Consider the following 12101-nt stretch of genomic DNA (forward strand, 5'->3'; position numbering starts at 1 on the left):
CAACCTATTCTTTCAGAAATGTTTGTAAACTTGACTGCAAGCTAGGTGCTTGATTCCATACACCTGTGCCAATGGGTCTCAGTGAAACAACCTAAATTCGATGACTAAGAGGTCTGTCCTGTCATGCCCCCTGATTGGCTCGTACGATCCTCGTGTGTGCCACGCTTCCTGATTATCCATGTGTGCTTCCCCAATCTAGCCCAGCTGTGTCTTATTATTTTCGCCCAGTCCTGTCTATTTCAGTCGATGTCCTGTCTTCTTTCCTGGTCCGTCATTGACGTTGTGTTCCTGTAAGCTATGTTCCCTAGTCGCTGTTACCCCGGTCTCCCCAATAAAGCCCCGGTTTTCCCCGTCCTTTGCCTGCCTGCGTCGTCCTTCCCTACCTTCTGCCTGCCAACCTGCCCGCCTTCACCCGAGGAACGTAACATGTCCCAATACTTTTGTCCATATAGTGTATATTATAGTCAGCATCCCAAATCAATTGAACTGAACAGTTTTTTTAAAAAGCTCAAATCTGCTTCAAAACATACACACATTGTCATAAAAAATAAACAGAAATTTAGGAAGATCTGTACTGACATACAGTAATGAGTATGAAATCGTTTTTTTTGCATATTCATTTATTATCCCACCATGGTTTCACAATATCCATATCCAATATGAACATACCTGGATGAGTTATCATCTTTAGTATACCTACTGTTATGTTATATTAGCTTTTCCAGAATGAATTAAATTATTTAATCTCGGGGTGTACCATTTTATTGTACAGAATGAATGAAACTTCAATTATTATCCTGCATGTTTGTTGTGTTAATGGATTATATTCCCATTCTTTATGTTCCTCTACCTTTATTATTCCACGCTTGCTCTTCCCCCCTACAGTTTCTACTCATCCCACATGGCCTGTCTTCTCTGTCCTTCCTATCATCCCAGCTTCTCTGCCGAGGAGTCTACTGTGGGGCGGATCCAGCTCGCAGGGACCCACTGGGGCTCCTTCTGTGCTCGCCTAATGGCCTCCAGCAGCTCCAGGCAGGAGTCCTGCAGTCCGTTGTTCACAATCACTTCGTCAAAGAATTGGCAGTAAAAAGACTCCATCTTTGCTGCTTCCTCCACCTCATCGACGTCTTCATTCTGAAAAACAAAACCGGATGACCGCAAGAATGAGTAGCTGACCATTAATAAACTTTTTTTAGAATGGAGTCTTCGGACTGAAGTGGTGCTGTGGAAAACGGAGGTATCGACAAAGAGTAACGACGCCGCACAATGACAGATGTATTCTTATACATTTCCACCAGAGGGCAGTATCAGAACAACAATATTACATCCATGTCACAGGATTTCATAAAATAATGTGATACTACGCAATTTAGCAATATGCTTAAATTCACTTGTCACCCAACAAAATGGCTTTGAAAAGATTATATTTATAAAGTCCTTACAGTAAGATCAATCGGAACCAGATTGAATGATGTTTGACATAAGAATGCTCACCCTGGAGGGACGGATGTCAGCAATCTGGGCTTTTGCACGAGTCTGCTTCATGTGGGCTGTACTAGGCGACTTCACAAAGATGATGTAAGCCTTGAGTTCATGTGTCCTAATCGCCTGTAGACCCTGTAATATACAATAGATATAGTTTCCCTCCTGCCTGTGTTGTCTCTCCTGCCTGCCCTGTTGTCTCTCCTGCCTGCCCTTTTGTCTCTCCTGCCTGCCCTGTTGTCTCTCCTGCCCTCTTGTCTCTCCTGCCTGCCCTGTTGTCTCTCCTGCCTGCCCTTTTGTCTCTCCTGCCTGCCCTTTTGTCTCTCCTGCCTGCCCTGTTGTCTCTCCTGCCTGCCCTGTTGTCTCTCCTGCCTGTGCTGTCTTTCCTGCCTGCCCTGTTGTTTCTCCTGCCTGTTTTGTCTCTCCTGCCCTGTTGTCTCTCCTGCCTGTGTTGTCTCTCCTGCCTGCCCTGTTGTCTCTCCTGCCTGTGCTGTCTTTCCTGCCTGCCCTGTTGTTTCTCCTGCCTGTTTTGTCTCTCCTGCCCTGTTGTCTCTCCTGCCTGTGCTGTCTTTCCTGCCTGCCCTGTTGTTTCTCCTGCCTGTTTTGTCTCTCCTGCCTGTTTTGTCTCTCCTGCCCTGTTGTCTCTCCTGCCTGTGCTGTCTTTCCTGCCTGCCCTGTTGTTTCTCCTGTCTGTTTTGTCTCTCCTGCCCTGTTGTCTCTCCTGTCTGCCCTGTTGTCTCTCCTGCCCTCTTGTCTCTCCTGCCTGCCTTCTTGTCTCTCCTGCCTGCCCTGTTGTCAGTGATTTACTTCCTCTGCCGGCCCCAGGAGGTTGGGCACCCCCTTGGGGTCTGGTTCTTCCAAAGGTTTCTTCCTATTAGGAAGCTTTTCCTTACCACTGTCACCTCTGGCTTACTTTCAGGGGGCACTGGGCAAGGATAATATGAAGAGCTTTAAGACAATGAAATGTTGCGAAAATGCATTATATAAATAAAATTGAATTGAAATAGTTACTGTAGAAACAACAAACAGCGGCACAGCAAGTGCCTTTTTTGATCTGCTTCTGCTCACGTGTGGATCTATGTCAACGATACAGATCTTCCCGCTGTCCAGGACATTCCTGATTGAACTGATGCTTATGCCATAAAGATGCCCTTTGTACTCCCCATATTCCAAGAACCTTAGGGGAAAAAGAGAGATACATTTAGGAGAATTTAATTCAAATGTATTTGACTCAGACAGCTAACTGTACACATAAAATTACGGTGCTGACCAAATTTGGAATGTACTGTTTTCAGTTGTAAATTTATAACTGTCTCTGAATAGCAAAACTTTCCAAAGGTACACTGATATCTGAAAGGTTCATGATGTGTGAGCATGTGCCCTGTGATGGACTGGCATTGCATTGTGGGCATTCCCTTGTCTAATGCTCCACACCCAGTGTCGGTCAACTCATTTGGTGACAGTGATGGCTACCTAGAGCACCCTCCTCAAGGGGGTTGCCAAATTAGCAAGCCAATTTCACATTGTCTCAGACAGCGCATGGCAGTGAAACTTGCACGAAGCTCTACATGGGCAATAACCAGTACTGCCTACACTTCTTCAGAAACGGTCCCTTTCTGCTGGATAAGCACTCGGAAGTTCGATGAATGGAAAGGCAGAGGTACATAACAATAGTCTTATCATTGAACAATGCAATACCTGTGGTTGTACAACATATTCTCGAAGAGTTCTCTGCTAATGAAGTGGTACTCTCTTCCAGACTTCTCAAAGCACTTTAGTGGCCGCGTTGTGTCTGATAAAAACAACCAGAAAAGCTGCTGAGAGACAAACTCTTACTGTACATTTCAAGACAACAAGAAAGTTGAAGTAACCTATTATTGTGCAGGGTGTCAGGGACAGAAGTGGCACAGTGATTAACAAACACCTGGAAAAACCCTTTTTTTTTGGAATGGTGTACAGATGCACAGGACATGGAGACAGCTTATCAGCGTCACCGGGATGCATCAGTGAGGTGAACTGAGCAACATGCTAAACAGCTATTTCGCTTTGTATCTTAGCAAATAAAACCTAAAACCGTAAGAACTAAGCCATTGCTGTGTCTTGTTATATAGCCACACACACACACACGCAATGAACTTGTTTTATACTCTTAAAACAACAAGTTACAGGTGATTAGCAGAGATATTGTATACAATGTACACAATGAAACAAAGCATAACCGAATGAGCGATCAGTTACCAGCACAGTCTTTGGCCCTACAGAGAAGCATACAGCACACACACAGAACAGCAATACATACGAGGTATGGGTCCTTGGTAAGTCTTAGGGTCGACTGCGATTAGTCTTCTCCGGAGTTCGTTAATATCCACACTTCGCGGGCCTGAGCAAATGAGACACACACAAGTTTTTCAATCTTTTTGCACGTAGTGTTTTGCGAAACCCTGAAAACACGGTGGCAAAAATACATACTCCCGTCAGCTCATGTATGAATAGATGCAGACATACAGATACTCGGTCGAGGTGCTGGAGAGGCGGAGTCTCACCCATGAGGGCGATGAGGCGCAGCTTGTCCTCGGGGTGCCGCTGGTAGCGCACCATCTCTTCATAGGGGTTTGCCAGGGAGCTGCAGCAGCTGCTCAGGCAGCGAGCGTTGCATGACTGCATGCGAAACCTGCGTGCCTTCCTCTGACACAGGCGCAGGCTGCGACGGAACCCGGCTGCGAAGGCCAATGAAGCTGTCCGTATTACTTGACTACACATCCATCAATGCACACAAATACTCATAAATGCACCCCAGCAATATAAGACAACAATACTCCAAATGGAGATGGACTACAGGAATCAATGTGTGCCTTACGGTTCACTTTACATAGCAAATAAAAACAGCTATGTTGCTCATTTATATCCAAACCTTGAAGACTACATACCTACCTAGATAGATTCCTTCAGAATTTCTGCTACATTCGGCCTCCTCTGTACGCAAGAAGCGAGGCAGAGAGGCCATGTTACAAACATTGCTGCCTCCAGAGTATGAAAAGGAACATGACATGCAGACAGCTGACTTTCTAAACAGCCAATCAGGCCTGTGGTAGGCACTTCTGAGACCTTCAACCAATGACAAATCAGATACCATTTGCCAATTATGTGAATGCCAATTACATGAAATGACCTAGCTTTAGCCAATGTGTGCCCAAGGTTAACGTCTGATCAGAAACAAATGAAAAGATAGACAGTCATGCGGTAATGGACACTTATACACATTCATGTCACCGAGAACAAATCACAACAAGGTGATTTACCTGCTTCAAAACAAGCGTCATCTAAGTCTTCATCTGTAATACAAAATATAACAGGTTCTTAAGTGATTCACATGAAAGGTTTAACATCTACTATTTCAACATCAGGTTTGAAACATATTTGCTATTGTCATAGAGATATTAACAGTACACAGTGGATGATGTACACTGATTGCAACTGACTGCAAACCCGCAGACACTCACCTTTGTCGACACTGCTCACTTGAGGTCCACAGGACATAGAGAAAATAAAATTTGTGATGTCGGTGAGTAGCAGTTTAATTGGCTGGAATGCTCTGACCAAGGGTATGGTGGTGTTAGGTTCACGGAAAAGGATAGAGACAGCAGGACCATTACTGTCACGGGAAAACCCCGCTGTCTCTACCATATGCTGTCTTTGTGTTGGGAGGAGTTAGGATGGAGGACGGGGGCAGCGAAACCGAGAGGTGTGAGAGAATAGTGCCAACTCACTGACTGGAGTGCAGGTGCCTGGCTGCAAAGCCTGCGACCACCACATCTCCCTCTGTCTTCTGATAAAACAAGGAAAATCAAAGTCAAATAAAGCTGACAGATTTATATGAGCCGCTGAATGTTCAGAATGCCATGAGATATTAGGACCACTAACAGTATAAGTAAAATGTATCAATACTGAAATACTGTAATGTAACAACTGATACACACCTCCAGCAAACAGGTGTACATTTAACATAAAACTGGAATATGCACATACATTATATGACACGTTCAATTAGGAAAGACTTAATAACAGTAATTGCTATTAAGTTACTGGTCTCTCAGCATGCTTGCATATTATGTGAAATGTAGGACTATATGCTGAGTTCAAGAGTGTTAGCCCTTCCTTGGCGAGCTCCATAATGGATCGTAGCTATTGGAGTGGCAGAAGAAATACTGTGGATTTGACCTTGGTGTCCTCAATGGTAGGTACAGCCACGGTGAAAGGCATAAGATTTACACAAGACTGTGTTGGATATATGGTGTCATAGTGACCAGTAATGGCTTACGCCATAGTAACGTGCTTCCTGCACCTTCTCAGCAGGTCAATGGAGGGTATGAGGCCAGCACAGGATGAATTGCTTGGCATGTTCCTGCCCTGCCACCAGAGGGCATCTGTCTGGTCCACTATCTGCAGCACATCTCCCTTTCGAAAGGCCATGCCAGCATCAGCACAGGGGATAGTAGGGTCCTGGAATGGGCTGTAATCTATCATTGCCCTGACATAGACCTGTGAGACAGCAAAGTGCAGAAATCAAGTCAGATTATAAGGCAAAACAAAGATATAGAAGGAACAACATAGAAATGTTTCAAAATGATAGCTGGGGTCAGGACAAGTCTGCATATAAGCTCACCAAAGTTTGGCTGTTCACTGGCCGGTCGGACATGGGCACCACTTTGAACATGATTGTCCCCTGGGATTGCGCCTGAATATACAACACGTTTATAAAGAAAATCAAAGTTTATAAAATCTTTAAGGATCAGAGATCTGAGGGTTGCCAGATAAGCTCAAGGAAAGGGCATTTTTTTCAGACTGTGAAGCCCTGTGTATCATTTGTTCTTATTGACTTAGCATAAAACCCTGTACGCTAATGCAGGTAGGTATAAGAATTGAAGTGAGCTGATGCAGTCACATACAGAGGCATGCGAGGGCACTCACCAGGATCTCTATAATCTGCTCTGCCTCCAGGCCCTCCACTGGCTGCCCATTCACCTCCATAATTTTGTCACCGGCATAGAGCAGACCTGCACCACACAGAGAGGCAGGTCCCATACATTAACGGATTGCCGGGCTGGACTGGTCATCTGGAATATCAGGCATTTTCCTGGTGGGCCGATAGGTATGTCGGCACCCAAAATTTGTGGCGGGGGATCTCCCCCCTTGGTAAAAATTTACCGTGGGGGACCCTAAAATACAGGGCCGTTTTTCAATCCCAGTACAGCCCTGACTGAGTGAGTGACTGATTGATTATCAATCACAACAGAAAACGTTTAATCAGAAATACGGATCTGCCGTAAACCTGTACAGGATCAGCTGCGAAGCAAATCTACAGCCCCTGTATGTGCAACTCAACCCTTGATGCACATTTTAATGCGTTTAACACCACAGATACAGGTCATGCTCTCCATATGCCCTGTCGGTCACAGAGAAACACAAGGGCCATGAGAGCATGTAGAAGGGCAGCGAAGGTGGACTGACCGCTGCGCTCTGCCAGTCCCCCACGGATCACTCGGGCCACGGAAATCTCTCCCGTCAGCTCGTTCCTCTTTATCGTAGCTCCCTGGAAAAGCGAAGACCCTGAGCCTGAATCTCTCATCAGAGGTAGGCAGAAAGCTAGAGTAGAGTGCTTCATGAATATTTCCCGTGTACTTTTTACAGCTTTAATGTGAGAATAAAAAACCAGGTAACAGCAAATGTGAATAAAACTCGCGCAAAAGCAAGGAGAAAAATGGCTTTCCAAGAAAAGCATACTTTCTTTCTGCGGCACTGCACAGAGGTCAGCATTCATACCACCCTGTGGTGAGGCGGTGACCGTCCCTCGGAAAGTGATGACTCATTCTGGCCCACTACCACATGAGATACATTAATCCGAGTGGATCTGTGCCGTGTCCCCCGTGTTGTTTTATGCTAATTAGCTCCATCCAGAATCATAATCGTCTCTTTGTATGAACTGGCCCAACAGAATTGATCATATTGCAATTAAGGGAATGGGCTATTTAGTGCAATAGCTTTGAAAAGACTTTGACGGACTGGCCAGGGGCACCCTGCCCCGTACTCTGTGCTTCCAACGACAGAACCCGGGCTTAAAGTTTGATGATCGGTTATGGAAAAAGGACGGATGGATGGTTTTCCAAAGAACTGCGTCAATGAGAAACTTCTTATTGACCAGAGAGTCTACGTCCATTTTCCAATGAAACAACAAACACAAACAATGGCTGCATTCATTACTGCTTAATGAGAAAGGCCACACGATAGGCACGTCTACGGTCTGCGTCCTTTGGACAGGAGGTTCTCCAGATGGCAAAGTGCCCAGCATCACTGCACAATGTCACAGAAAGGCAGAATCCTGGCCACCTGTGCTAAGGCTGCGCCGACAGTATCCTCCATGGAAGCAGGCAGGGAAGACACAACATGCTAAATGGCTATAATGGACTGTTGATTGTAAAGCAGGGCTGAGTCCGAACCATGCAAAATTGATGGAAATGGAGAAAAAAACTCCATTTTTGGATAATTACAAAAATTTCAAAGCTGTAGAGAAGATAGAGACCGAAGAGTTACACCCTGAATCCCATAATACATTGCTTTGTCGTCCTGTTTTCAAGGTCCCTGTCATCTTGTGACAGCACAGCAGATGGAGATGGTCTGAGCCCCGGCAGGAGACTAACCCTTCTCTTTAAACAGCAGGTAGACTCTTCTTGGAGAAACATTTAAATTGTTCTTCCAACGTTTGCCTTGTGTGGCATAAACAAGGTCTGGACCCTGATACCAGAAAACTTTGGCTGACATGAAAGGTCCCCCATTAACGAGATTGTGATGGTCAGTAAATTGCGTCCTGTGATTGGGCCAGAATTTCAAGTAAATCCCAAAATGCCTTGTTCATTATTCCAAATATTACACGAATGACTACAGAAATATTATGTAACGGTTCGTACAAAGAACTTTTGCTCCAGAAGTAGGTCCTTCAATTTGGCAAACAGGAACTCACCAATGGCTGATTGTTCTTGACGAGGCACACAATTCTAAAAGCCTCTTCATCATCAGGCAAATTGTTTGGGAGAGGAGGTAACACCGGTCCATAGCTCTTCTGGGCCACAATGTCATGGGCAGATAAAAATGCCTATGGACAGAGAGCTCTAATGACAGACTTGTAAAAGGAGTCCGCCTTCATATTAATGTCACAATAACTACACTATCGCTATAGCTACATAGGCGGAAAATATTGCTTTAGAAACTGGGAGAAGTTTAAAACAAACAAAAACTGCAAACTGACCCTGACTATAGGGCAAAGTATATTCATAGTGAGGTTTGTAGCTGATTTGCTCCTCTTGTTATGCTTTGTTTCCACTACTTACCTGCAGATGAGGATCTCTGAGCAATTTGTAGAGCTGCCTGGCCTCGGAGGACGGGGCTGCTACCCCTCGCAGGTCAGCCATCATCTATTACGTATTAGAGTCGTGATGTCACACAAGGCCTTACCCATACAAGAGGGTAAGACAAGTGGTGCCAGAGAGCAACCAAGGCTACCACAAGCCCAGTTTAGTATTACTCCCTCTACTGGTTGAAGTGGGAACTGACCTGGTGGGAGAGACTTGAGGCAAAAGGGAAATATGGACTAGGGGGGGCCCTCATGTACCATTGCAGGCGCTCATATACCTGGGGGGAGAACAAACAGATGTCCTGGTTAAGACTGCTTACCTAGTTAAGTACTCTAGCTAACACACATTTACAAATTAAATATAAAGTACTGAATGTGGACTAATGGAAAGAAGTGAGTGATACGTCTGGTCTGTAAAAGCGGTGGTTGATGCTGCCGTGAGCTGACCTTAAGCAGAGACTTAAGCCATGGGGCATTCAGCAAGCTGTAGAGGAGGTCAGCTCCGCTGATATCCCTGCTGATGGAGAGCTTCACTTCCTCCACTACACTGGCCAAGATCTGAGTCAGGCCTGAAGGACATATTTCAATGACCTCAGTGCAACATGGTGCAACATTCAACCCTTAAAATCCATCAACCCATCTTACAGCCATTTATCCTGGACAGTGTTACAAGGGAAGCCAATCAGGCAGCAATGGTAGAGGTGCACCCTGGAGGGGATGCCAGTCCATTGAAGAGCACATACATAATTTCAAGACCAAACTGACCAAACTGCATGTCTGAGGACTACAGGAGGATAACTGGACAATCTGAAGATGCAGCTTGGAAAGAATATGCAAAATCCATACAATGGAAGATTACAACCCCCAGCCCTAGATGTTTGATGTAATAGTGCTACCAAATGAGCCACCATGCTGCTGGACCTTGGGCAATGAAGTCCAAAATCACATGATAAGAATAACTACCAATCAGTGCTCACCATCTTCACGGAGTGATACTGACTTGACGTCCCTAGCCTGCCTCATAATGCTGACTGTGTAGATCTTTGGTGCGAAGAATCCACTCCTTCTCAGTGATGCCTTCCTGAAAGTCAACTAGAGGGAAACAGGCATACGTTCAGACACTCTTTGCTTGTTCAGCAGACTGAAGATTCACTTAAATCAGGCTAAAGAGAAATAAATGACTGCGAACTTACATGCCCCTACGAAACAGAAGATTAAATGCTAATTCATATGTCATACCAGCAGCTATGAATCTAATAACTCAGCGTGATTTAACAGGAGGTTATTCTGGGTCTGATTAAAGGAACCCCTCAGTGTTTAAATAGTGGTTCTGATCTATACTTAATGGCAAATTATACTAAATAACTAAATACTAAATCATTTATGGGCTAGGTAACTGAAAACGACGCACCTTCAGGAAAGCTAAAAAAATAAAAGCTAGCTAAAATGTTCATATCGTAAGGGTGTGAAAAACGACCTGAATATTATGCAAAGATCTCCTGCTGTCAGTGAAGCGAATATTGGCAGACAGATGCCACACTGTGGGCAGTATGCCCCTTCAGCGGAGTCAGTCCCAAGGTCATTTCAGTAAAAAAAAAAACTAATAAACAACATTGTTTTTAAAGCAGAAAATAACAACAAAAGGAATGCAGATATAAAGTATAAGGAAATATTACCCACAATGTCAAAGGCTTGCATCAAACTTAAGGATTCACACTTTGGAAATCATTACTGCACTCTCATGTTACAAGATAATTACTGTACTCTTAATGTAACTGTACTCTTATGTATTCTCCAGTTCCAGATCAGGAAATGAAGCTGGACAGTTGAGTACGAATGTTCTGTATTTCCAGACTTCATTCCTCTCTGGTTTTTTTGAGTACTGTATTACTCGTAGCATTAAAATGATTGTGTTTCGCCTTTAAACAGAAAAACAGTGTGTGCTTTTACTACCATGATTATTTTTACACTGTACCAGGATCAGAATCAAAATTGCTGAATTGATAAATGGACGAGGACACAACCTTACTCACCAGCCACCAATTTCTCCTGCAAGATTCATTTTTTGACCTCCTACTTCACCCTAGATGTATTGATTTGCAGCAGATGACAGAGGATCACTGCAGGCTTTTGCTTCCAACCGTTGGCCAGCACCTGCTCCCCACACACTGTTTTCCTGTGAGCTGTCCCGGAAGAGAGGCCTCTAATCCCTCAGTATCCCATCTAATCCGCTAAGAGCTCTCTCTGCTCTGCTGCACCTGCATTGGCTGGCTGGGCTCTCAAAGCTTCTTACTACTTTCTGTTCTTGGTTCACATAGGAAACAGAACATACACACCTTGGGTTTAATCAATAAGTATATGCGATGTAATGAGCAGCCCTAAGGAATGAAATTAATGGTTGGGGTCGGTGGTACAGGGGCAGTGCTGTGGCGCAGTGGTTCACACTGTTGTCTCACACCTCTGGGAGGGTGTTTGAGGCTCAGCCCTGGCTCCATGTGTGTGGAGTTCGCATGCTCTCTCCATGTCATCGTGGGGTTTCCTCTGGGTACTCCTGCTTCCCCCCACAGTGCAATAACATGCTGAGGTTAATTGGAGTTACTAAATTGCCCAATGGTGTGAATGGTGTAAGTGCCTTGCACTGGGTTGGTGCCCCATTCGTGGTTGCTCCCTGTGTAGCAGGTGGAGATGTTTTGATTTGTGGGGGATGTGTTGTGTGCTCAGTCTGTTAATCAATTATCCACATGAGGGCAGCTTATATAAGGCTTTGGTGCCCAACGTGGGGCATTCCCTGATTTGTCAGCATTGATACTGCCCACTTCTGGGTCGCCTCATTCCCTTCGCCAGCGGCGTGAGTAAGGTAGTAGTAGTAGCTGTTTCGCTTCCTATCAGCTATGTTTTGCCGTTGATTGTTTGTTTGGATAGTGGTACCACGCAGTATCTCTGATTGAAGGCAGTGTGCACGCCGCTTCGTCACAGGTCAGTCTTTTTCCCAGTGTGACACCCGTATGGTGTGTCTTCCTCTCTTGCGTGTGATTGAGGGCACTGACTGAATGGTATGTATACCTGACAAGGTTATCGGCTTTGCCCTTTTCCTTGACTGTAGCACATAAACTGCATTTACTTTTCTAATAGATGGTGCCTGCCTGATGTAACGGCTGCAAGAACGCTGTGGGGACTTCGTAGGACCATTGCTGTTCTGTTCGATCTGTTTCTG

The 12101-nt window shown here is 45.0% G+C and overlaps 1 protein-coding gene across 1 annotated transcript; it reads right to left on the reverse strand.

Moving 5' to 3' along the window:
• Positions 1-691: 691 nt before the first annotated feature.
• On the reverse strand, positions 692-11048 carry LOC125750974 (MAGUK p55 subfamily member 4-like). The gene is made up of 20 exons (XM_049029370.1): positions 10921-11048; positions 9865-9979; positions 9335-9456; positions 9088-9165; positions 8865-8948; positions 8498-8629; positions 6991-7072; positions 6451-6536; positions 6146-6217; positions 5825-6021; positions 5254-5308; positions 4983-5169; positions 4782-4814; positions 4414-4455; positions 4026-4199; positions 3782-3862; positions 3181-3274; positions 2551-2659; positions 1495-1617; positions 692-1134 (listed from the first exon to the last, which is right to left on the reverse strand). Exons 2-20 carry the CDS (start codon positions 9908-9910, stop codon positions 928-930), a joined length of 2004 nt encoding a protein of 667 aa, XP_048885327.1. The 5' UTR covers positions 9911-9979; positions 10921-11048; the 3' UTR covers positions 692-927.
• Between the last annotated feature and the right edge of the window lie 1053 nt (positions 11049-12101).

The sequence above is a fragment of the Brienomyrus brachyistius genome, chromosome 1 (assembly GCF_023856365.1).
Source record: "Brienomyrus brachyistius isolate T26 chromosome 1, BBRACH_0.4, whole genome shotgun sequence".
In the NCBI taxonomy this organism is placed as follows: domain Eukaryota; kingdom Metazoa; phylum Chordata; class Actinopteri; order Osteoglossiformes; family Mormyridae; genus Brienomyrus; species Brienomyrus brachyistius.